Raw genomic sequence first — 27,434 nt, forward strand, 5'->3', positions numbered from 1 at the left:
ATTTCACCGGTGTCTCTCTGCCTAACAATAGATCAGACAAAGTTCCGACTACATGGACAGTTGGTGTTACCTTTATTTTACTCGTAGACTTCTTGGTACACAATTCCTTAATGGTTTTTGCGTAAATTGGAATGCCCTGAATAGCCTGGAGAAGGGGTATTTTTACGCAAAGATTTTTTAATTCTCCCAGGAGATCGAAGTCGGGATATTCAATTGGGCGAGGTATAATCAATCTTTCTGGGAATGGCGGAGAAGAGGTAATGATTTGTTCGTGACTTTTCTGCTTGACTATATTCTCCCGTTGAGGTGTTTGTTCTACAATCAATTGCTTATTTGGGTATGGTTCTTCAAGTTGCAAATTTTTATCATCCTCTGGCGCTATTATTCGTCCAAACCTCAATTGGAATTCATTACATTCTCTCAACTTAGTTTTCGGATCCAGACCTTCAACGATTTGTACCGACTAGACTGGTCTGTCGTTAGGATTTGGGTTGGGTTGGGCTGGGAGTTGCGGTCGTACATTGGATTGAGGATTTTGTTGCAACGTGTAAGGTGCTGGTAGTGTAGGTTGAGGTAGGGGGACTATCCCCACTAGCTGGTTCATGGGTCTTTACCAGCTTGATTGCCAGTTTTGGTTTTGTGAAGTGGAGGGGGACCATTGAGATGGATATGGGTTGTTCTGCCAAAATGATGGAAAGTAAGAGGGGTTTGGCCAACTATTGTTCGAATTTGACTGATTGGACCAAGGTGGCATGGGGAATGCTTGTGGTGGCCAATTAGGAAAAGGTGGCTAGTTCTGCCATGTAGCTCCTATATACTGTTGGGAATTATATTGTGAAGGCTGAAAGAATGAAGATGGGTCAGTAGGTATACCTGTTTGCCATGCTTGCCATTGGCGACGCTGGTTTAACAAGTATACCGATTCTGCTTCTTCCTCTGCCTCCTTGAATACCGCTTTTAATCCTGGGAGCGATGGACAATTTTCTGTGGCATGTTCCTTAGTGCATATGGCACAGGTCTGTACCATATCCAGTGGGCATTCTTTATGACTATGTTTCTTTCTACATCGAGGGAAAAAAATAACCAAGTTTTGCTCTGCTTCGACCTGCTTCTACTTGGCTTGCATGATGTCTAACTGTGTTGTCAAGGTTCCCAAGATATCTGTTTTGAAATCTTCCAGCAGGTTGCCGATTTCAGCACAAGTAACGCTTCCTCCAGAGACTTTGTTGTCCCTGGTGATTGCATCGCGTCCAGCTGGTTTCAGTCTTGTACTGCCCCTCGAGCACCTGATGCACAAATCAATAATATTAGCATAGTCTTCTTGATAGATATCACCTTTACCCATGATATTTAGTGTCTCTATCCATTGTTCTTTCATCCCTTTAATCATCGTGGTTTTTAGAACATTATCAAGCAGATTTGCATAAGGAGACCTTTGGAGGTTATATTGGAAACGCTCTACATACTCTTCCAAAGTTTCGCTACGCCTTGCTACCATTTGGAATATCTCATCTTTTAGTTCTCTAGATCTGCAATAATCCTGATATTTTTTAAGAAAGACAGTTTTCATTTGGTCCCAATCATTGATGGTGCCTCCACCCAGTTCCATAAACCAACGCAGGGCTGCTCCCTTTAAAGTGGAGGGAAACAGCTTCAGTTTCTGGGGGTCGGTGGTGTAATCATAACCCCTACATAGGACATCGAATTCAAACAGGAATGCATCCGAATCTTCTGAAGTGAGTCCATGAAAGGTGGGAATATTTTGTAGTGGGATAGCTTTCATGGGGGCGTTGACAGCTGTGTCAACAATAGGATATTGTAGTGTAGAGGTCTGGGGTGGTTGTGGATTATTGGCCATTTGGTCAAAGATATGTCAGTATCCTTCTGAGATCTCTGGCGTTGGGGAGTTGTTCCTAGGATGTCCAGAAGAGGCGGGAATGATCTTAACAGCACTCCCTTGATCTGGAACACTACGTGTCCTCTGCTCAATTACTACCTTGGGAGATCTTGGTTCTGCTGATTTAACCTCAGATTTACCTGTTTCTCCTTCTCCTTCACAAAGGTTACAAGAATTCCCTTCTTGTGAGGGAATTGATCGTGAATTTTCAATATCTTGAAAACTTTGTTCAGTCCCTTCAGTTTTATTGTGAACCTCAGCGTAGGCTACAGATGGTGATCCTGTGGCCTGAAGGGAGATAGTAGGGTGTCTAGAAGCGACGGTTCGGGGTCCTACTAATGGCTGAGACTCAGCTTTCCTTATGATTTCGTCGATAAAAGTTGATCGTCCAAGGGTCACTGGTCCCTTAGATTTTTCAGGTTTGGGATGTGGGATTGTATCGTTTTTTGGTCTTTTCTTCTTAGTCATTCATGCGAAAATTCAAACATTTATTTCTACCTTAAATTCCTAGCAATTCTGTTGGAAAGCAGGCGGGGGAGCAGGCATTTTACTTGCTCCGTACGCAGGTTCTTACCTTCCGTTTTTAATACCCAGTTCTCCCTTAGCAGACAAACATCAAACACCTACTTTACTTCTCTGCAATTGTGCTGAAAAGCGGGCGGAGGAGCAAGCACTTTACTTGCTCGTTACGTAGGTTCTTACCTCCCGTTTTCAATACCCAATTCTTCCCCAACAGCAATTATCAGATATACATCACTCTTTGTAAAATGGCGACACTCTCCTCGGCAACGGCGCCAAAATGTTGGGTGCTAACAGGTGTCTTTTAAAACTCCTAATTGCCTCACATTAATTATCAACCCGGGCAAGTCCTTTTATTCCAAGAGTGTACACAATATGTGCATGTTATGAATCCAGAGAGTAATGCTTTTAAAATGAAATATAAAACTTTGATACAAGAGTGAATGGATGCATTATAAAACTCAAACTGCAATTGTTAACAAAAATATTACATCTAAGCATCAAGACTTAACCCTCAACTAAAATCGTAATCAAATCTCAAACATGTAATTCAAATGGAAGTGATGTCAACCGAGAGTTTAGTAGCAATAACCAATCCCTTTCAGCTGATTCTATCTAAAGAACACTCAATGTCAATTAAGCAATTCAAATGGAAATGATGTCAACCGAGAATTCAGTAGCAATAAGCAATCTCTTTCAACTGATTCTATAATAACCACACTCTTATCATAATCAACAAGATCCAATGCCTTAATTGATAATCAATTTAATCTACAATAAGCATAAGTGGAATCAATTGACAAAGCTGCAAATCACATAAGGAAAGTAACCTAACTTCAATACATGAAATCGGCAAATAGCAAACAAGATAAACTCGTAAAGAATGGAAAAACATCAAACCAATCAAACTTGCGTGAATTAGAAAGATATAACACAAATGGTAGCAGTTTAATCCACCAGAGGTCGGGCCCTTAGCCAACAGCGAATACTGTTGAGCTACTTCAGAGAATACAAATGAACAGCAACGTAAATTATGTATTAACCATTGAACTCAATCCTCATTACAAAATGGTCGTTTTCCTCAAAAGCACGAGTCTGTAACTTAAAATTACAATTTGAAATTAAATATAGATCGCCCCTTTTCTCCTACAGTTTACACTTTAATAGTCAAAAAGGGTAAAAGATAAATGTGATCCCTCAGGATCGGGATATCCTGAGGGATTCACAACTAAATGCTATCTTCTGACATTCTTCTTATTTAGCGTTGATCCTCCTGATTCATCCTCTGGCCTGACCGCAACCAATGCGCCTCATTCATCCTTTATTGGTTTACGTTGTTCCGTCTCTAGGGAACAACGACTGTTCCTTTCGTCGTTTTTCTTCATAAAAAGGAATAAGAGTTAGTTATAGTGGCTAATTCTTAATTGAGAGTAGTTCATTCGTTTCTTATCATAATCCATCAATATGTTAGCGTATCAAGCCACAAAAGAGATAAGAAAAGAGGAAAAAGGCAATGTAATTGAGAGTAAATACATACCCATTGCATAACTCAACAATGATGAATGGAAAGAAGCGATACAAAAAGAATATGATGTTTTGATAAAGAATGGCACCTGGAAGCTGGTTGATCCTCCATTGGGAACCAAACCAATACGCCGCAAGTGGGCCTTCAAGAACAAATATAAGGCAAATGGCTCACTTGAGAAGCACAAAGCCAGGCTTCTGGCAAAAGGTTTTGCACAGAAGGAAGGGGTCGATTATAAGGAGACCTTTGCCCCCACAGCAAAATGGGATACCATCCGAACACTCTTTGCCTTGGCAGCTCAGAACAATTGAAAATTCCATCAAATGGATGTAAAAATTGCTTTCTTGAATGGAGATATAAAAGAGAATGTTTTTATGTCCCAACCAGAAGGATTTGTTATGAAGGGTCAGGAACACAAAGTATGAAATCTTGTAAAATCCTTGTATGGCCTCAAGTAAGCACCCTAAGCCTAGTACGAGAAATTGACTGAGCATCTTCTGAAACTCAATCTCAAACATTATGATCTTGATGATGCAACTTTGTTTTTCAAGAAAGATGGCAAAAAAGTTGTGTATCTTGTGGTGTATGTAGATGATCTTTTGATGACAAGGAACAATGTGAACCAGTGTTGAAAATATCGGTATCGGCAAAATATCGGCGAGGGTCCAGAAAATATCTTATCGGCAATATCGGCGAAAATATCGGCAAAATATCGGCAAATATCGGCAAGCATAAAAAATAATTTTTTCAAATTTTAAAATATAGCCGATATTTTGCCGATATTTTCAAAATATCGCGATATTTTGCCGATATTTTCCGATATTTGCCGATATTTTGAAAATATCGCGATATTTTCTCGGCGATATATCGTTTTGCCGAAAATATCGCGATATTTCCGAATATCGCCGATATATCGCCGATATTATCAACAGTGATGTGAACTACATTGCATCCATAAAGAAGGAACTGAGGAAAGGTTTTGAAATGACAAATTTGGGCTATGTTCCCTACTATCTTGGTATTGAAGTAACTCAACATCCAAAGTTTATATTCCTCTCAGAAGAAGTACATTGGAGATCTATTGAACAGGTTTGGCATGGCTGAGTGCAATCCTTTGACTACTCCAATGAAACAGAATTTAAAGCTCGCATCCACTGAAGGAAAAGAATTTGAGGATGCAACAAAGTATAGACAGTTCGTAGGAAATCTCAACTACCTGCCTACTACCAGACTAGACATTTCATTTGTTGTTGGAATCCTCTTTAGGTTTATGTAAAAGCCTTGTGAGGGTCATTGGTCTGTTGCAAAAAGAGTTCTAAAGTACTTGAAGGGAACTCAAGACTTTGGACTCAAGTATACACAGGTGGATGATTTTAGCTTGATTGGATACTCTGATTCAGATTTCAATGGAGATAAAGAAACTAGAGTATCTACTTCAAGTTATGTTATGAGTCTTGGATCAGGAATTGTCTCCTAGAGGTCACACAAACAATCAGTTCCAGCAAATTCCACAACTGAGGTAGAATATGTGGCAGCAGCTGAAGCAACAAAGGAAATTGTGTGGCTTGGGAAAATTTTGGAAGATTTGCAAGAGAAACAAGTACATTCAACTCCTCTTTTGATTGACAACGCTTCTGCAATAAAGTTGGCCAAGAACCCAAAATTCCATCATCAAACGAAGCACATCAATACAAAATACCGTCTAATTCGACATCATGTTGAGGCCAAAACAATCCACCTACGGCATTGTTCCACAAATGAGCAAGATTGCAAACATCTTCACAAAAGCGCTTGGAAGAGAAAAGTTTGGAAGATTCAGAATGATGCTTGGGCTCACCAACATCCCTTCAAACCAGTGTTGATAATATCGCCGAAATATCGGCGATATTCGGAAATATCGCGATATTTTCGGCGAGCCGAAATATCGCCGCCAAAATATCGCGATATTTTCCTGTTTTAAAAATCTCGCGCGATTTCCGATATTTCGGCGATATTTCCTAAAATATCGCGCGACGAGTGAAAATATCGCCGGCGAGGTTAAAAAGTTAAAATCAGTCCGCGCGCTGTATAAAATGATTTTTGGGTTTTTTCACGTCATTGTTTTTCTGAGAGCTGGAGCCGCCGGAACGTGGTCGCTGCGAAGGAGGGTTTGGTCGCTGCAAGTGCCAAGAACAGGTATGAATGCCATTAAAATTTTAAATAAACTGCAGCATGACTGCGTAGCAGTGAAGCGGCAAGCCTCTATTGCTCATGAACTAAGGGAGGTCTGCACAATTCGTTTTTTTCTAATTCTTTTAAACCCTCTATAGCAAATCCAATTCAAATTCTATCCAACTCTGATTTTATGCCAAATTTGTTTGAGGAAGACTTGTTGAAGATTCCCTTTCAAGTTCGCCGAATCTGAAGCGATTTTATTTGATTCATCTTGAAATTCGGTGAATTTCGAATTTCGACCATGAAGTTCATCAAATCCACTAACACTGCCCCTCAGACCTGGCCTGGCACCTAAGCCGAAGTAAGTCTGTGTTAACAGTGCAGGTCCCCAGCTTCAAGAGATGTTTCTCAAAGCAACTTCCAAAAAGACATCATAATGTGTGGATGTTGTAACTCCAATTTAAAACACAATGAAAAGAAAGGGGGAGGTAACATGGCAAGAATATGGGAATGCTCGAGAATAATCCAAAAACACACATGCTAAAATATTGAATCCAGAGAAAACTGAATGAAGCATTCACAATGAAACAGCTTGACAGATTCTTGTTTTTTAAGACATCGATAGCAATAACACGATAGTCGACACCTGAAGCTGGAATAGACCACTGACTCATCCTATTAGAAATTTATATTCATCAAGTTAAGAACAATGTACCTTTTGCACTCAATCCCAAATTGTTTGATAGGTTGAACATTTAGATTTTCTACCCAAAGTCTAGATTTGGTGGCAGCAAGATGCCCTGTGCTATGGATGTTCATTTGATTTTATCTCGCCCAATTATTGGATAAAAGAATAATCTGCCTATTTGCTAGATGTTCTTCTCACTAATATTCTGTAAGGCGAAGTGAAGCTTGGATGCCCACAACGTAAGTCTTATGGTTGGTGGAAGAATGATTTACTTATTTTGTGTGAGATTTTCTTGATCTTAGATGTTCTATGAAGTTAATCTCATGAGTCTTAGATGTTCTATGAACTTGAAGTTAATCTCATGACTCTATTGATCTTAGATGTTCTATGAAGTTAATCAAGTTTTGATTTCAGTTATATACTAATTCAGTTATTAAGGCCATTATCTGTTTCTAATATTTATATAAAAATAAATATTATAGCAAATTATACCACCTATAAAACCTTATAATGAACACAATTACAGGTTGCTAATGCTGCAATCGGAGAGCACAAATATTTAAAAACAAAAGTATATGACACAGCTGGCATGTCTCGATGCCATATTAAACATGTTGCCGCCTTGTGGAAGGTTTTGACTCTTAAGGACTGTTTGACTTTGTGCTGCTTCTTGAAGACTATTCATTGCCAATTATCCCAGGGCCAAGTCTGTTGTCTCTTTAAGCTAAACAAAAAAAGTTCTTTCCTTTTTTTGCTACATTATCAGAAATAAAATTTCTTTCCTCCACTGATCTAAGAGATAAGGATGTTGTTTTGTAAAATGATGTGGTTATTAACTTATTTGTAATTTCGTATTACTTATTAAGTTACTAATTCCAAAAAAAATTTGGTGCTGTAGGTTTCCTTTTGAGTTAGCCCACTACAAAATACAAATATGCCAAAAAACTTGGACCCATTTTGGGAGTATGGGATCCCTGATGGTGGGACAAATCGTGCATATCTTGCATGCAAATTGTGTGGGACCAAGATGACAGGTGGGGTTACACGACTGAAATACCATCTTGCTAGACTCACTGGACATGATGTTGGCATTTGTACAGTTTCTAGTCCGGAGCTTATACAAAAAGCTCTTGAGGCAATTGAAGAAAAGGACAGAAAGAAGGAAGAGGCGGAAAGAAACAAAGCTGAACGTGCAGGTAGATCTTTCGGGATATCTTCTCCTGATTTTGATGTTGAGGGTAGTGGCCCTACTGGCCCTAGTGGGAGGGGCTCCACAACTGGCACACCATCACATGCTAGCGCTACTGCTAGTGTGAATGCGAGGTCATCATTTTTTGTTCCACGAACAGGAGTTGGAGCACAACCTGGCATAAAATCGCTTGTTAAAAAAAAGGAGAAGCAAGAAGCAGATAGAGTCATGGGGAGGTGTATTTTTTGGAGCGACTTACCTCTCAGCATCACAAAAACCAATCCATTTTGGCAACCAATGTGTGATGCTATTGCTGTTGTGGGCCCAGGGTACAAAAGTGCCACATATGAGGAGTTGCGGGGGCCAATTCTTCAAGCAGAAAAACAGGACATCAACTCTAGATTGGCGGAGTTGAAAAAGACATGGGAAGTCACTGGATGCACAGTGATGTCTGATGGTTGGACAGATAGGAAGGGTAGGACCCTTCTAAATTTCTTGGTACATTGTCCTAAAGGTACCATGTTTATTAAATCGTTGGATGCATCAGAACATATCAAAGATGCAACAACGATATGTGAGTTGTTAGATGGGTTCATTCGGGAGATTGGTGTGCAGAATGTGGTGCAAGTCATAACAGACAATGCAGCTAATTATGTGTCTGCCGGCAGAATGCTTATGGAGAGGCATCCCACATTGTTCTGGACTCCATGTGCAGCGCATTGTCTTGATTTGTTGCTTGAGGATATGGGGAAACTCTCCTTCATCAAGGAGGCAGTTGATATGGCTAGGAGCATCCCCAAGTTTATTTATAACCATGCTTTTGTTCTTAGCCTTATGAGGAGCTTCACTAGAAACAAGGAGTTGCGGCGTCCTGCCATCACACGTTTTGCCACAACCTTTATTACTCTTCAGTCTTTGCTTCGATGTCAGTTCGAGTTGAAGCAAATGTTTGTGTCTGATGATTGGCGTAATTGTAGATACAGTAGGAGACCTGATGGGAGAGCCATTGCAAAAATGGTGTACTCTGAGACATTTTGGCGTGGAGTACAAGAAGCATGTGCAGTTAGCGAACCTATAGTAAAGGTTCTTAGATTGGTGGATGGAGAGAAGCCTGCAATGCCTTATTTGTATGAGGGCATGGATAGGGCCAAGGAGGCCATTCGTTCCTATTATGCAGACAAGGGTTCTGCTGGCCTTGATAGGCAGATGATGTTATGGGATGTGATCGATAGTCGGTGGACAGGGATGCTTCATCGACCCATTCATGCAGCAGCACTCTTCCTCAACCCTACATTTTCATACAAATGCAACTTTGATTTTGATGGCGAGGTGATGGAAGGGCTCCATTCCTGTATTCAGAGGATGGTACCTGATTCTGAGCTTCGTAGCAAAATCAAGCGCGAGGTACAGTGTTATCAGGATTGTGTTGGCCTATTTGGCTTTGATGATGCCATTAGGGAAAGGGCCCTCTTCATGCCACGTAAGTGACAAGTCATCACTCATTAGAAATTAGAAATTTGAATTTAATTATGTTTTAACTTTTAACTTTTAAGTTTTTGAATTTTTTATTTCATTATTTTGTTGTAGATATTTGGTGGCGAAGCTATGGTGCAAGGGCACCAAATTTGCAAAAATTGGCTATACGAATCTTGAGTCAAACATGTAGCTCTTCGGGGTGTGAGCGCAATTGGAGTGTATTTGAGAAAATACACGCCAAAAAGCGCAACAGGTATAACTTTGAACTCAAGCCTTCAGTTAAGCAATTACACTTATTGTAATTTTTTATTTTTTATTTATGACCTTCAAGTGTCAAGAGTCAAGAGTCAAGACTCATTACTTTTTTTGACACTCTTACAGGTTGGAGTTCGCACGCCTCAACGATTTGGTGTATGTGCATTACAACATCCGACTTCGAGTGAGGCAAATCGAATCACCAGTGGATCCAGATGCCATTTCCTTAGACAATATTGATGTATTGTCTCCGTGGAGGGTGGAGTCTCAGGAGCCCATATTGGAGGAGTCACCTTCATGGTTAGAGCCAGTGGCAGATGATCCATTAGAGCAGGGGCAGCAAGAGGAGGACTCGGAGTCAGAGGAGCAGCAGCACTTAGAGGAGGAGCAGGAGGAGCAGGAGGAGGAGGACACTGCGGGAGCATCAGCATCAACACCATCTGCTATAGATATAGGAGAGCATAGCTCCATGCCTAGCACTCATTATTTGACATTAGGTGCAGAGGCAGTGTCAGGGCCTTCTACTACTAGGGGCAGGCCTGGCAAACAGCCCATCATGTTTTCCCGTAAAAGGGGGAGAGGGCAGTAGATAGATAGCTGCTAGTTTTATTTGTTATGCTACATGTAACTCATGATGATGAGATACTTTTATTATTATATGTGATGTTATTTTGTATTGGTTCTCCACATTTGAGTCCTTGAATGGACAATTATCAGGGATTAGCACGATTTGGTATCGCCTTTGATATATCATTTCTATTTGACATCATATATATCAGTGTTTTCTTCATATTTATGTGCCAATGTGTTTATTTCATGTTGTTATTGCTTTATATGTTTAAAAATCTGAAAAAAAATGAATATATTATGCATTTTTTATGCTTGCCGATATTGCCGATAAGATATTTTTTGGACCCTTGCCGATATTTTCCCGATACCGATATTATCAACACTGCTTCAAACTAAGGGAGCGAATGTTGACACCTAATCTTTGGGATTAGGAAATCCTATATAAATATTGTAAATAGATAAATAAAATAAGTTGGAAGACGAAGAGATATTGGGAGATGAAACCCAATAGTCTCCATTTCCTTGTATATATCTATGTTCTATCTTAATGCAAATACAACAATTTTATTCGGAGTTACTCCTGGCCTGACACACTACAACCTACACTTGTGACTAGAGTCAAAATAGCTAAGAGAGGATTCATTTAGATGGTGTTAATTTTAGGTATGTTTTATGCTTAGAGCAATTTATTTCAATTTTCACAGTTAGCTCAATATCTTTTCCAGATTAGCAATCACATTAGCATTAAAGTAAACTACAGATAGAACATAAACATAAATCGCAAAAGACAAGCCAAGACAAGAGGACACAAGATGTGGCGCTAGCCAGGGACAAACCCCAATGTGGGGAAACCCTTGATCAATTCTTCTTATATGTTCTTCAATAGTTCAACAGAGAGAGAGAGAGATAGTACATTTACAACAGAAGTCAACACTTTGACTTATCTAGATAAGAGCATAGATCATCTCTAAGAAGATGATACATGAGATCAGTTGAAGACATGTTGCTTCAACTGATTCTCCAAGGTGACTCCTTCACCTATCATCGTGCTGCATCTCGTCATCATGTTGCACCTCACCGTGCTGCACCATGCTGCACCCATCATCACAATGCTAGACCTCATGACTACTGCACCTAATGCTACACTGTTGTCCCATGTGCCATTGTTGAACCATGTTGTCATACAGCATGTCTCATGTGCTTGCCACAGCTATCCATGTTGTCCATGCTTGCCATACTGCACCATGCTTGCCATGTTGTCCAAGCTTTCCATGTTGCACCATGTTGTCCATGCTTCTTGTGCCATTGTGCCACTGCTGCACAATGACATGGCAGTCCCATCATTGTTCTGCCTCATCATGCTATTGTCCCATTGAACATTGTGGCACAATGTCGTTGTTGCTAGTACTATTGTCCCATCATGGTTTGTTATCTCAATATACTTACAACAACCCAGCATTGTTGTTGTCCCTACAGCAACATAACATACTTACACTGCTCCAAATATGTATGTACCATTGCCTAGTTGTCCTAGTTGTATTGTTGCACTACTGTACCTAATAGTCATGCCCAAAACACTGTTGTTCTGGGCATATGGCAGCCTTGCTGTCTTGTTGTCCATGCATCATGGTTCCACCATGCTCCATTGCCTAGTTGTCCACAACATTGTTGTTCCAATGTTGCCTTCACTGCTGCTTATGTGGTGACTAGTTAGGGCATCTGGCAGCCCTTACACACCTAGCCAAACAGCCCCTAAAATCTGCCCAATTTGCCCTTAATTAATGCGGTTGTCCTCCAAGGGAAGGTTGTCCCCTTTGTTGTAATTTTGGGCAGCCTTCTAGCCCTTAATAATGGCTCGGCCCTCCTCTCATTACAGTGGCATCCTACAGCCCTTAGAACAAGGCTGCAACAGCCTTTCTAGAGGATTGTTCCACACTCTACGAGCCCTCAAACAACTCCCTTTCTCCTCGGCCTTCTAGCAAGATACTCGACCTCCTTTTATCCCTTCAATCTTCTTGAAATGGCTTCAAAACCGCCCTATTTCACCCACATTGAATTGCCTCTTCTTGCTGCAGCCCTAAGCTTCAAACTTCAGCCTTTCTCCCTACAAGAGCACCCAAACAGCCTCTCTTTCCCACGCTATCTAAGGCAGCCTCTTTCTTGGCTGCATAGAGGCCAACGTATAAGCTAGGGCTTCTTCTTGATATCGTAGATACTAGGGTTGTCCTCCTTGTAGAATTAGGGTTTCTCACTTGACTACGTCTTCTAGATTAGGGCAGCGTTCTTCTTCTTGACTGTAGTTAGGGTAGCCTCAATCCTCCAACATCTAGGGCTTCCACTCCTAGATTTCTCTTCCACTAAAACCCAAAAGAAGTGGAGAGAAATCAAGATAGAAGTGTGTGTAGAAATGACTATCAAGTCATCTCCTTTTATACTAGCATGTCGAACACATGTAGGGTATATTTGGTTGCTGGCTGACCTTGACGAATTCTCTTGTAACACAAATAAATTCATAACTCCATGAATACTTATCGGAATCGGATGATATTTAGATCAATCCTACACCTCTCAATGAGAGGGATCCAAGAAAAATATCATTTGCCATAAATAAGATGACCCACATGGAGTTTGGCCCTAGTTGCCAACTTTAACACTCCCTCTCAACTAGGGAGAACTCCATCTGTTGATCCATATGTCTGACTGTACTATCTCTGCCATCAGTGCCCTGCACTACTCTGCTCTGCTCTGTTGAGCTTTGTTCTGCTCTGCTCTACTGAGCTCTACTGAGCTTTGTTCTGCTCTACTGAGCTTTGCTCTGCAATGCTAAACCATGAAGAAGAAGAATTGATCGAGAATGTCTCATACCATTCTCTACTGACCTGAAGTCAGTTTTATTGATCTCAAATCAATATCACAAGAGAGTGTCTCAAACCACTCATACTGATCCCATATCAGTTACATTGACCCCAGATCAATGGAGGTCATCCTAGCATAGGGAGTAAGGTAGATACAATGATGCGTCCATCAATGGTACTACTATGGTTCCTAACCCCATTTCCCTGCTCATTGGCCAGATGAGAGGTACTTCCCATGAGTCCCAGACTGCATGGGTAGGATGCCTCAATAAGAGAACCATTCATCCTGTCCCTAAGTCGCCTCGGGGTATCACAGGGGAAGGCTGAGACATTCACCCTGTACACAGCGCACGATTAGGGGAGGGTGAGTTGCCCTATGGTTGCATGTTGTTCCAATAGTACCCCAAGCCCTCGGAGCTCCCAGAGCTCAATGCATGCAACACGCAGGTCTCTCACAAGAAGGTCTCTCAACAACTCCAAGTCGTTCGGGAAAGTCACAAATTTGACCTTTCCCTGGGGCTTTGACAGAATTTCTGTGACCTGTACATCAGTCTCAATGCAATAGAGCCTCCTCGCTCATCGACGTACCATATCTCAGATAAGGTAGTATATGATGTCTATATACTGGAGCAATCATAGAATATGGGATTCCTCAACAATCGAATCCCCCCCTGGTTGACACAGAAGATCACGGTGGTATCCATCATGTGTACAAACAACTCACTTAAGAGCTCTCGCAACCAATCAGCTTCACACGAGGTCATACTCGTAGCTATGTATTCAGTCTCAACGATGCTCAAAGCAACCGTCTTCTGCTTCCTGCTCATCCAAGATATCGAGCAGAACCCAAAGAGAATTAGCACTCAGAATTGCTCTTGAGATCCTCCACACTGCCTGCCTAGTCAGCATTTGAACAATCATGCAACTTCACATTTCCGGCAGTGTATCTCACTTCATGAGAGATTGTGCCCCGAAGATATCTCAGAAGATTCTTGGCACCAATCCAGTGACGCTCAACCATATATGAGCTCATCATGCTAACTGCAAAACATATGTCCGAATGGAAGTTCACCAAGAACATCAACACGAATGAGTTTATGAAACTCAGAGGCATTTCCCAAATTTGGTCTAGCGTCACTACCATATAACTTCTGAAAGTTAAGATCCTCGAGGTAGTCACGGGCTTGCAGTTTACCATTCCACATCTGAAATCCAACTCCCTCTTACTTCTACAAATGAGAGGGTTTGCACCTTTCAGAAATAGGTCATCCTCAGAAGGTGCCGATATGAGAGGTCTATCATCCACAACCTTCGAGCAATGGTTTCGATCACTTCACTCCTAGTGAATCTCAGCTTCATCAGACAGCTATCAATCCTCTCATACTACGCCCACGTTGTTTTGCTTCAAGCCATAGAGGGCTTTCTTCCACCTGCATACATGAGATTCTCGATCATGAATCTCAAGCCCCTCGGGTTGTTCCAAACCTGTGGACCAGATACATGAGGGGAATGGTCCCCTTGTAATATTTTCCTTTGGTACATCTCAGACATGTCCCTTCATGCTCTTTTTGAATTCAAGCATCCCTGTCACCATCTGAGTCACATCAGGTAGGGCCCCATAATAAGTAAACCTCCAGTGCTATAGATGAGATGTGACAACTGACATGGTCCCTAATGGACCATCCTGCAACGTGATACAAATTTCCAACCCTTGAACCCATGAGTAAAAGCATCTTTAGAAAATTCTATTTTCAAACACGTACCTTTCCATCGATGAATGCCACCCTTTGACTTCCATTATCAAAATGGAAACCAGATTCTTCTTGCGATCAGGTACATAGAAGAGATTCTGTAAATGAATCGAGTTACCCTTATTCAATTGAGGGGTAATATTCCCTACACCCTTTCCGGGATAAGTGGCATCGGCTCCAAGTATAATCCCACGATTGTTTCCATCTCTACTAAATTAGAGAGATCACCTTTCTATCTGATGAAGTGCCTTGAAGCACGATAATCAATAAGCTAGATTCCCATAGAATCTGAAGGAGAGGGCCAATACAAGATAATGCTTCTTTTTCTTATCAAAAACAACATTTGATTCTTCATACCTAGGGTTCCTTGCTTTCTCTGAAGAGTCAGCCATTTCCTTGATGACCTGCACTATCATTCCTCTGATCATTGAAGATGTCCCTGGAATGGTTGTTATCATCATCAAGTGATGTGTCCCTGCCATTCAGACACTCCTTCGCATAATGGCCGAACTTATTATAAACAAGGCATTTGCCTATTCTTCCACCCTTAGATCTGGACTTCCCATTGAAGTGATCTTTAGGTAGGCCATCAGAAGCTTCTGCTGCGCCATTCTGATAATGTTCTCACCTTTGATTTCACCCTCGGTGAATTTGAAGAGGGATGAGGAATCCATGATCCTTTTGTTCTTTCCCAACTGTCTTCAGTGATTGCTCTTTCACTCTTGCTTGGGCTTTGTCTTCACCTCGGCTCTGATACCATGTTAATCTTAGGTATGTTCTATGCTTAGAGCAATTTATTTCAATTTTCACAGTTAACTCAATATCTTTTCCAGATTAACAATCACATTAGCATTAAAGTAAACTGCAGATAGAACATAAACATAAATCGCAGAAGACAAGCCAACACAAGAGGACACAAGATGTGGCGCTAGCCAGGGACAAACCCCAATGTGGGGAAACCCTTGATCAATTCTTCTTATACATTCTGCAATAGTTCAACAAAGAGAGAGAGAGAGAGATAGTACATTTACAACAAAAGTCAACACTTTGACTTATCTAGATAAGAGCATAGATCATCTCTAAGAAGATGATACATGAAATCAGTTGAAGGCACGCTGCTTCAACTGATTCTCCAAGGTGACTCCTTCACCTATCATCGTGTTGTATCTCGTCATCATGCTACACCTCACCGTGCTGCGCCATGCTGCACCCATCATCACAATGCTGGACCTCATGACTGCTGCACCTAATGCTGCACTAAGGTCCCATGTGCCATGGTTGAACCATGTTGTCATACAACATGTCTCATGTGCTTGCCACAGCTATCCATGATGTCCATGCTTGCCATGTTGTCCAAGCTTGCCATGTTGCACCATGTTGTCCATGTTTTTTGTTCCATTGTGCCACTGCTACACAATGACATGGCAGTCCCATCATTGTTTTGTCTCATCATGCTACTGTCCCATTGAACATTGTGGCACAATATCATTGCTGCTAGTACTGTTGTCCCATCACGATTTGTTATCTCAATATACTTACAGCAACCCAGCATTGCTGCTGTCCCTACAGCAACTCCAAATATGTATGTACCATTGCCTAGCTGTCCTAGCTGTATTGCAGCACTGTTGTACCTAACAGTCGTGCCCAAAATATTGTTGTTTTGGGCATATGGAAGCCTTGCTGTCTTGCTGTCCATGCATCATGGTTCCATCATGCTCCATTGCCTAGCTGTCCACAACACTGTTGTTCCAATGTTGCCTTCACTGTTGATTATGTGGTGACTGGTTAGGGCATCTGGCTGCCCTACACACCCAGCCAAACAGCCCCTAAAATCTGCCCAACTTTTCCCTTAATTAATGCAGTTTTCCTCCAAGGGAAGGTTGTCCCCTTCGCTATAATTCTGGGAAGCCTTCTAGCCCTTAATAATGGCTCTGCCCTCCTCTCATTATAGTGGCATCCTACAGCCCTTAGAACAGGGCTACAACAACCTTTCTAGAGGACTATTCCACCCTCTACAAGACCTCAAACAACTCCCTTTCTCCTCGGCCTTCTAGCAAGATACTCGGCCTCCTTTCATCCCTTCAGTCTTCTTGAAATGGCTTCAGAACAGCCCTATTTCACCCACACTGAATTGCCTCTTCTTGTTGCAGCCCTAAGCTTCAAACTTCGGCCTTTCTCCCTACAAGAGCACCCAAATAGCCTCTCTTTCCCACGCTGTCTAGGGCAGCCTCTTTCTTGGTTGAGTAGAGGTCAGCATATAGGCTAGGGCTTCTTCTTGATAGCGTAGATACTAGGGTTGTCCTCCTTGTAGCATTAGGGCTTCTCACTTGACTGTGTCCTCTAGATTAGGGCAGTGTTCTTCTTCTTGACTGCAGCCAGGGCAGCCTCAATCCTCCAACGTCTAGGGCTTTCACTCCTAGATTTCTCTTCCACTAAAACCCAAGACAAGTGGAGAGAAATCAAAATAGAAGTGTGTGTAGAAATGACTATCAAGTCATCTCCTTTTATACTAAAACGTTGAGCACATGTGGGGTATATTTGGTTGTTCGTTGACCTTGAGGAATTGTCTTATAACACAAATAAATTCGTAACTCCATGAATATTTATTGGAATCGGATGATCTTTAGATCAATCCTACACCTCTCAATGAGAGGGATCCAAGAAAAATATCAGCTACCATAAATAAGATGACCCACATGGAGTTTGGCCCTAGTTGCCAATTTTAACAGATGGGCATTTAATTTAAAATCAACCAAGATTTTGCATTTCATTTAGTTTCTAGGTGTCGCATCTCATATAGGATAGTGTTCATCTGAAGCAGCAATTGTTCATCTGGCAACTTGGTAGCCAATTTATATTTTGCAAGTAATTTGACTCCATAAGGCACTGGTCTCTCAAATAATCTAATTGAATTGTGCTAATAATTAAACTTGCGAATCATCATTAACCAGGAAAGGTTACTTGGAAGCAGAAGTGGAAGCGGGGAGCGGAAGTGGGAGCAGGGAGCAACATTTTCAAAAGCTCCCGATTTGGGAGCAAATTTTTATATAATATACATTTTATATATTTTGATGCATATATGTCAACAAAAGCATGTAGAATGATGAATTAGATATAAAAAACATAAAAACATGGATTACACCATATAACATCAATCATCTAAAAGTTATAATCTTCATCAACCACCTCCACAAGTTACAAGTTCTCACTTATATAGCATGTAAGGATGCAAATAATCAAAATAGAATCGAGTGTAAGCCATCTACGAACTGAAAATACATCAACAAATAGGCTTTAGATGGCCTCTAGCATCCAAAAAAATCATGCTACAACAAATAGATACATATTGTCAAAATCATTGCCTATCTTGGGATCTTTGTCATTAATATCACCCTCTAAGCAGTTAACATAAGATAGAAAAAAAGTAGCATGTCAAGTCAAGATTTTATTTGAGTGATGGGTACATTTTTAGTAGGGTCATGATAGAGGAGTTCGACAACCAATATCACTAACATGAAGGTACATAGAGGGCTCGGTGCTCTTGATTAAATGAGTCCCATTCCCTAGTACACGACAAAATCCAATGGAAACATTGCAATCCCCCCAATCTTGAAATCTTGAAAAACTAATAAGTCTGTTGGATTTTAAGTGAGATCTAAAATTCTACTTTCTCCGTATGAAATCCAATGAGGATGGAACCACTCTCAAACATCCTGAGTCATTTCATGGTAATGTTAAAAAATTAAAAGTGAATTTCACTTTTACATTAATAATTTAACATTATCATGAATTGCATATCAATACTAGGACCATAAACTTGAATATTACGCTGCCCTACTCAAAAAATCTTGTTTCTTTGAAAAAAAATTGCGTTTGTAACATATTGTGACAAAAAAATTGTAAAAAAAAACGAGCGAATTTTTTTTGTGAGAGCACGACGGGAGCGGGAGTGAATTTCAGGAGCGCACTCCTTGGTCGCTCCCGCTCAAAGCACACTCTGGGAGCAATTCGAGGGGGGGTAGCCACTCCCCCGCAACCCTGTAACCAAGTTGCTAAGCCATTCAGTTGTTGTGAAAAATTCTAACAAGAAATTCTACTGCAGTAACTGATTTATTTCTCCTACTTATTTTCCACAATAAGTTATTTACAAAACCCTTCAGTAAACATCAAAGTAAATTCTACTGCAATTGTCACAATAGCATAGAGAAAAGAACAGTGAAACGCAAGCACAAGAATCAATCACATCAACACAATTGTTTTTGGACAATAGTCCCCAAAAAAACCCAATGCAGGAAAACCGGTGCAGCAAATGAGGGTTTTTTTATTATTCTTTAGCAACAATCTCTTTACAAGGAATGATTTGCAGAACATAGAGAAACCTCTGAGAAAACACCTGAGATAATTTTCTTCCACCCTTTGGAGAAATTCTGACACCCAAGGGACCCTCCATCCTCCACTGCGTCACCTTTGCCTCATCTCTGCGTGAGGAATGTGTCCCTTGCTGCGCTACCTCTCTGAGTTGTCCCTCTGATGCACTATGTCCCCTCCTCCTTAGTCTTTGACTGATGCTAATACCCTCGTCTTCCTTCACCCAGCAACTCTCCCTCTGCAATCGAACTCTTATTCTTGAGAATATATTTCCCTCGTGTTACTAAGTATTTTCCCTGGTGTGTCTCCAAATGACTCTCAAGCCTTCATTTATATTTTTCCTGTTGAGATATCAATGGTCGTGATATAATCTTTAATCAACGACTAAGATTAAATTAGACTTGATCCTCGTCTCTTAGAAGCTTCCCACCCATATTTTTATTAATACCCATTAATATTTTATTTTTCCTAAATTTAGACTTAGAAACCCCATTAAAAATATTAATTATTTTAATAAAATACAATCCGGATGGAATTTCACCAAACGATTTCTGGGTCTTGGAGATCTCATGTGTTCTAGCCCATCCACAAAATTTCGGAGCTATAGCACATCTAATGCTACCCAAAAATCAACACTCCCTCTTAGCGAGGAATGTGCTCTAGCAATACTTCCCAGCAGAAGTATCACACTAATTCACGACATCGGTCCTTTGCATTGTTGATGCTCGGCTTGCTGCCCTTCATCCACTACGTTGCTGCAACCTGTACCGTTGCCCATGACACTGCCACTATCACTATTGCATCTGTACTGCAACTCCCTCTTAAGAACTGCACTATTTGTTTCTGCTACTGAAACGGATTCTTAATCATCCCCATCTTCTCCCTGAAATAAATAAACTTTGTTCTTCCTAGAGCCTTGGTGAGAATGTCTGCCACCTGTTCTCCTGTCGAAGTGTACTGTAACTGTACTACACCTCGCTAGACACAGTCTCTGATAAAGTGACACCTGATGTCAATGTGCTTCGACCAATCATGAAAAACTGGATTCTCAGAGAGCTTGATGCAACTCTGATTATCACACAAAATGTTGGTCACTTCCATCCTTCTCCTGAATAGATTCACAAGCAACTTTCTAAGCCATATGGCTTCACACGATGTTGTGCTAGCTGCCATATATTCAGCTTCAGCTGAGCTCAGAGCTACAGACTTTTGTTTCCTACTACACCAGGAGGTCATTCCTGATCCAATGTTGAAACAATACCCAGTGGTACTTTTCTGATCTACTGAACTTCCAGCCCAATTTGCGTCAGTGAACCCACTCAGCCTGATATCATTGCCTCGGGTGTACATTAATCCATGCTCCACTATTCCTCGTATATATCTGAGAACATGCTTGGTTGTTGCCCAGTGTGCCCTCTTCGGTTCCACCATGAACTGATTGAGGGTATTGACAGCGTAAAAAATGCCTAGCCTGGTATTGACCAGATACATCAGGGACCCTATGAGCTGCATGTACAAGGTGGGATCTACTTCTTTATCTTTACACACATCAATCTTCTTCCAATTGGTAATCACTGGAGTAGCCATGGGTCTACAGTCCTGCATGCTGAACCTTTTTAAAATTTCTGTAGCGTATCTCCCTTGTTCAAGGAAAATTCCACCCTTTTGCTACCAAACTTCCAACCCCAAAAAATAATGCATCTGTCCCAAATCCTTCATGTCAAATTTTATAGCTAGGTTCTCCTTGCAATCTTTGATGAGCTTAGATGAACCTGTCAAGAAAAGGTCATCCACATATAACACCAAAATTAGAGGCTCATTCTCTACAATCAGACAATAGAGGTTGGGATCTGTGTCACCCTTAACGAATCCCATCTTCTGCAAGTAACCATCAATTCGACCGTACCATGCTCTAGGCGCTTGTTTAAGCCCATACAAGGCTTTTTTCAACCTACATACATGAGTTTTCTTCTCATGTGTCTCAAAACCCTCTGGTTGTTCAATGTATACTTCTTCTTCTATCACCCCGTTAAAGAACGTAGTCTTGACGTCCATCTGGTGAATTTCCCACCCCAATTGTGTTACAAGGGATATCGCGGATCTAATAGAAGTATACCTGGCTATTGGGGTGAAGATTTCTTCGTAGTCTATCCCTTCCTTCTGAGCTTACCCCTTAGCCATGAACCTGGCGTTGTATTTTTCCACACTGCCATCTGCAGTAGATTTGACCTTGTAGATCCATATCGAACCTACAACTGATCTGTCTGAGGCCTAGGTACCACTTCCCAGACATCATTGATCATTATGGAACTGTATTCCTCCACCATAGCATCTACCCATACCTAATTTTGAATGGCCTCCTGAAAACTAGAGGGTTCTCCAACCTGAGCCACCAAAGCTTGGTATCTATCTGGTTGTCTACGCTCCCTTTTCTCGTTCCTAGGAGCTCCAATGAAATCCTCTGTGTCTCGTAGTATCTGTCGAAGTTCCCGGCTCATTCTTCCACTGGTAGTGGGTGGATCTATTTGCTCCTCCTCCTGAGATTCCACCCGCTGTGATGCTTCTAGATTCTTATGCCTTGGAGAAAAATTAGTGTTGGTTTCTTCTGGTCGAAGTGGTTGGACCAATGGATCATCCTTTGACTGCTCTTCAGAAGGCATTTCTCGGGATTTCCTAAAATCTCTGACTTCCATGAACTTTACATCCCGTCGTACTATGATCTTCTTATTTCCTGGAAGGTAGATTCTATATGCCTTAGCATTCTCGCTATATCCCACAAGATATCCTTTTTTCTGCAACTTGATCCAACATGTTCCTCTTTTCTTCGGGTATATGGTAGTATGCCAAGCTCCCAAATATTCTGAAATGACTCACTTCAGGCTTCTTATCGGTGAAGACACTCTCCGGAGTAATCTTACCTAATGCCCTGTGAGGAGTCTGTTGTCACACAGATTGTCACGACAACGCTCAGACCGGGGGCTGTCACCCTGATCCCCGATCCCCGATCTCTCCGTTTAAGCCTGTCTCCCGCGGCTAAGGGGGTAGACCCTATGGGATAATGGATGACCAACTGGGGACCAGTTGGGTTGGGAGACACGAGGGGAAACAAACACTTAATTGATTTTATTAAGTTAATAGACCAGTGCCTTGTGAAATAAATGATTAAACGATTATTTATCAAATGCTACAAAGTTATGAACTCATTAACAATCGTTTACCATCAAATAACTCCAACAAAGATTAACTTTTACCAAATGTGAGATAATCAATAAATGCTCAATGGCTTAACAATACTCCAGCAATTTAAAATTTTGAAAGATTAAATGCTTTAAACAACCACGTAATTTCAAATGCTAACCAGATATCACATTCATATAGCTAATCTTTAAATGATCATTCAAGCATGTTTAATCACATGAAAATGATAAACATTAATTCCCACATCAAAATTTTAGCCTCAGCAGGAAAGATATATCGCAAACATGACGAAGCCTTGAGCCAAGACTGAATCTGGCAAAATATTTCCAAAATATTTTTTATATTTTTAAATAAAACAAGACTAAGCCAACAGAAATCTAAATAAATGAAACTTAAATCTAAAGAAAATTCTAAACTATAAGACAAATTTAATTTTTTTTTAATATAAACTTAAATAAAAGAATGAACTAAAACCTTAAAACTAAAACTTTTTATGATTTTTATATTTTCTAATTTTTATGATTTTTTTTTATTGTTATATTTTTTAGTTAAATGAAAAACTAAACAAAATAACTCAAATCCTAAATCTAAATCTAAAACTAAAGTAAAAATTTATTAAATCTAAAACTAGAAAATAATCTAAATTAAAATCTATTTAAAAAGGACTCTTTTTAAACTTTTTATTTTTTTTATGAAATAAAACTAAACTTTAAAGAAAATCTAATCCTAAAATCAAACCCTAAGCTAAACTATGTGCTAAATTAAAAATAAATCTAAAAAAACTAATCTAAACTAAACTGACATCTAACAAAATATAATGCTAATTTAAATGAAAAACTAAATAGAACGATCAAAAGGAAAGTTCATAAAATTATTATTATTATTATTATTATTATTTTTTTTACAAAGATCAAAAATTAAAATAAAAATTAAACTAGAATCTAAAGCTAACAGTAATCTAGTTCTGAAAAATAAAATTTAAACAAAAGAAACTTACCAACGCATGCATAGGAAAAACTTACGCATATCAAAATTTTCGTTTTTTTTTGGCTGTTTGCGTGTGCAGGTCAGTGGACGGCGAGCGTATGAGATTCGATTTCTGGAATGGCTCGATGGTTGACGCAGTGATTGCAGCGTGAGGGAGCTGGACAGATAAGGAAGCTCAGGCCAAGGGAAAGGAGGGACGGAGCTGAGGGATACGTGTTGGGTTTGGCAGGGTGCGTGGAGTGACTGCACGCAGGAGGGATGGAGAATGTCAATAGACAGAGGAGAATGGCGGAGAAGGATGAGGGAGCAGTGAGGAAGAGGAACGAGCAGCGGATTGGAGGGTGCGGAATGAGGGCCGAGGTGATGTGTGAAGGTGAGGCGAGTTCGATGGGAGGTTAGAGGAACGCGTGCAGGAAAATGAGGCAGCGGATGGGCTGATAAGCAGAGGACGCAGGTAGAAATGGGTGCGGATAGCAGATGGGACTGTTTAGCAGTGAGGAGGAGTGTTTTGATGAGCGGTTTCTGAGTAGAGGGTACGCAGAGAGCAGAAGGAAAGATCTGCGTGAGACTTGGAGAAGCTCGAACCAACTGTGGGTTGGACGTGAGGAGTGACGGCAGTGGAAGGGATGAACGCAGGAGGTATGGTAGCAATCCAGCCTGCCCTAAAAATATTTTCAAAATTTTTTCTTTTGCCTGCCACAAAAAATCTGATCAAACCCTCAGAAATCTTCAGAAAACCCTGCAACCTGTAATGAAAAGACAAACACCCAAAGAATACATATGCAAAAAAAAAAAACTAAAACCCTACAAACCAGCTACAAATATTTACAGTTTCATGACTCTACAATAGCCAGATTTGTCAGTGATCCTTAATAATATTTTCAGAATATCAGATTTACTATGAGATACTTTAGAAATCTCTCATGCAACTTAAAAAATAAACTTTAAATGTCAGACCCAAAATCGAAACTGACTGGGCTCTGCAAGAAAATGTTTTGCAGGAGTTGGCTGGTTCAGCCGAGAACTTCCCCAAACGCCCACTGATTTCTTCAATAAGGGTTTCCTGCACAGCTCACTTCAACCATCAATAAAGAGGGAAAAAACAATACTAGATTCCATATGCAATGGAGATACCTACCATTATTTCAAAAATACTATTACCATTCAAACCCTAGTAAGTGAACAAGATACCTGTGTTCAACAATACTCTACATCAAGCTATTACTAATGGCTGAAAATAAAATTATGCAGAAAATAAAACAGCTCACAGCACTTCAGGAGAGTAACACCAGCAAGATTTCAACCCCAAAATCTTTTTTAATTTGCACTAGAAAAAGTTTACAAGAGAGCTTTCTTCAGCACAAGACTCACAGATCGAATCTGATTTCAAATGACCCCTAGCACCCTATTTAAAGGAAAAATTCCCAACGGCTAGTTCGAGTGATCCATATCAAAATGATCTCGACCGTCGATGAGGATCAAGATATCTTTTAATCTCATCCATCGAAATTTTAATAAATTAAAAATTGAAACTTTGCATTTGTTTTCTCAAAATTTCAGACTTATTTTATTATTTTATTTTATTTTTCAAATTTTTATTTATTTTTTAATTTATTTTTTTATTTTTTAAATTATTTTTTTTATATTTTTTTTAATTTTTATTAATTTTTTAATTTTTTAATTAATTATTTATATCTTTTACTTTTTACTGTTTTTTATTTTTTCAATTTTTTGGATCCTTGAACTTAGCCTTTGGAAAAATCACCTAGGACCTAGGACTTAGGACTTATGAGGGGATTAAAACATTTTCTAACCCTCAAGACACTTTACATCATGACTTTTTTACATCTCAAGGGGGAAAACCCATTTGACATAGACCCTCATAGACCACCCAGTTCTGCGACCAAATATAATCTAGCAGATCAACGCACTAGGATTCCCCTAAGATTTTAATGACAAAATTCATTCCGGCTTTGGGGTTAGGCTGAAGGAAAACTCTGCCAATCATGGATCGGTGAGACAAAATACCTTCCGGAACGCAGATTATCACTAGAAAGTTAGGTCCACCTAGGCAATTTACATACATGACTCAGATCTGCTAAGATTATTTACAATTTACACATGCAGACTGGGTTTACAACATAACATGATCAGGTCGACGATGACTGTCGAATGGCACGGACACGTCGATCAAACTCTATCCCTTTTGCGAAGAAAAGGGGGTGTACTGCTAAGGGTAGTTGACACGTAGTAGTCAACAGAGTGCTGCTCTGAACATATATTGTTGTGTCGCATGCTTTTTCCCATAGAAATTTGGCATATCTTGATCATACAACATTGCCCTCGCTGCTTCAACAATAGTTATGTTCTTCCTCTCTGCTACTCCATTCTACTCTAGATTATATGGAGTTGTCCATTCTCTTTTCATGCCTTCCCTTGCACAGAAATCAATGAAATCTTTATCAATACATTCTCCACCATTGTCTGAGTGCAAAACTTTTATCATTTTCCTTGTCAAATTCTCAACCAGATCTTTAAACTCTTTGAATCGATCAAAAACCTCATCCTTGGTTTTTAGAAAGTAGATCCAAGTCTTCCTGGAATGGTCATCAATGAAGGTGACAAAATATTCAGCACCACTAAGAGCTTTTGTGGACATGGATCTGCAGATATCTGAGTGTATTAATCCCATAACACTCTTTGCCCTACTGTTACTCCTAGAATAAGCTACTTTGGCATACTTGCCCAGTATGCAACCTTTGCATACATCGCCTCATTTGGTACTTAATTCTGGAACTCCTGTGACGGTTCCCCTGAGAATTCTTAGAGCCCCATGGTGTAAGTGCCCCATCCTTCTATGCCATAGTTCATTCAAATCCTTTTCACCACTGCTACCTATCAGTGCCATTGGGGATTCTAGTTGTAACTTATACAATCTGTTACTTCTAACTCCAATTTGGGCATTCTTCTTCCAACTCGGATGTTTGACATATACTATCTTCCTAATGAAGTAAACATCATATCCCTTGTTCTATAATTGAGATACAAAGAGTGAGTTCATTCCCAATCCAGGCACATGTAGCACATTGGTAGCTCGAAGCCAATCCCCTGCTTCTATTTGAAAAACTATAGTACCTCTTCCTACGGGGGTACATTTTGACTTATTTCCCATGGTGATTTGGAAGTTCATATGTTCTTCTTGATAGCTCGAGAAACATTCACGTATTCTCGTCATGTGCGCAAAAGCCCCTCTATCAATATACCAAACCTCAAAGGAAGCAAAACTTGCCAAGCAAGCGACCTCTTCGTCCAATGTGGAAGCCAACATAGAACTGTCGTGATCCACCATTATATTCTTCGTGCTTTCCTCTTTCTTGGGAGAACTGCGTGAGTCCTTTTGAGTTGTTGCTCTAGCATCATGTTCACGACTCATTGCAGATTCTCTAATCCTATTGCCCGATCTCAGCTCTGATACCATGTGAAAATTTCTAACAAGAAATTCTACTGTAGTAACTGATTTATTTCTCCTACTTATTTTCCACAATAAGTTATTTACAAAACCCTTCAGTAAACATCAAAGTAAATTCTACTGCAATTGTCACATAATAGCATAGAGAAAAGAATAGTGAAACACAAGCACAAGAACCAATCACATCAACACAGTTGTTTTTGGACAATAATCCCCAGAAAAACCCAATGTGAGAAAACCGGTGCAGCAAATGCGGGTTTATTTATTATTCTTCAACAACAATCTCTTTACAAGGAATGATTTGCAGAACATAGAGAAACCTCTGAGAAAACACCTGAGATAATTTTCCTCCACCGTTACGAGAAATTCTAAAACCCAAGAGACCCTCCAGCCTCCACTGCGTCATCTCTGTGAGGGTTGCATCCCTTGCTACGCTGCCTCTCTGAGCTATCCATCTGATGCACTGCATCCCCTCCTCCTCAGTCTTAAACTGATGTTGATACCCTCCTCTTCCTTCACCATGCAACTCTCCC

The 27,434-nt window shown here is 40.2% G+C and overlaps 2 protein-coding genes across 2 annotated transcripts in view; one reads left to right on the forward strand and one right to left on the reverse strand.

Moving 5' to 3' along the window:
* LOC149145361 (uncharacterized protein At5g02240-like) overlaps nt 1–27,434 on the reverse strand; it is a 221,663-nt gene that overhangs the window by 54,697 nt on the left and 139,532 nt on the right. The window lies entirely within an intron of this gene.
* On the forward strand, nt 6,061–9,565 carry LOC149145362 (uncharacterized). The gene is made up of 2 exons (XM_089449131.1): nt 6,061–6,116; nt 7,682–9,565. The coding sequence occupies exon 2, from the start codon at nt 7,718–7,720 to the stop codon at nt 9,458–9,460; it is 1,743 nt and encodes a 580-aa protein (XP_089305257.1). The 5' UTR covers nt 6,061–6,116; nt 7,682–7,717; the 3' UTR covers nt 9,461–9,565.

Source organism: Pinus tabuliformis, chromosome X (assembly GCF_031772625.1).
Source record: "Pinus tabuliformis cultivar Carrire ecotype Pingquan chromosome X, CPIR1, whole genome shotgun sequence".
NCBI lineage: Eukaryota > Viridiplantae > Streptophyta > Pinopsida > Pinales > Pinaceae > Pinus > Pinus tabuliformis.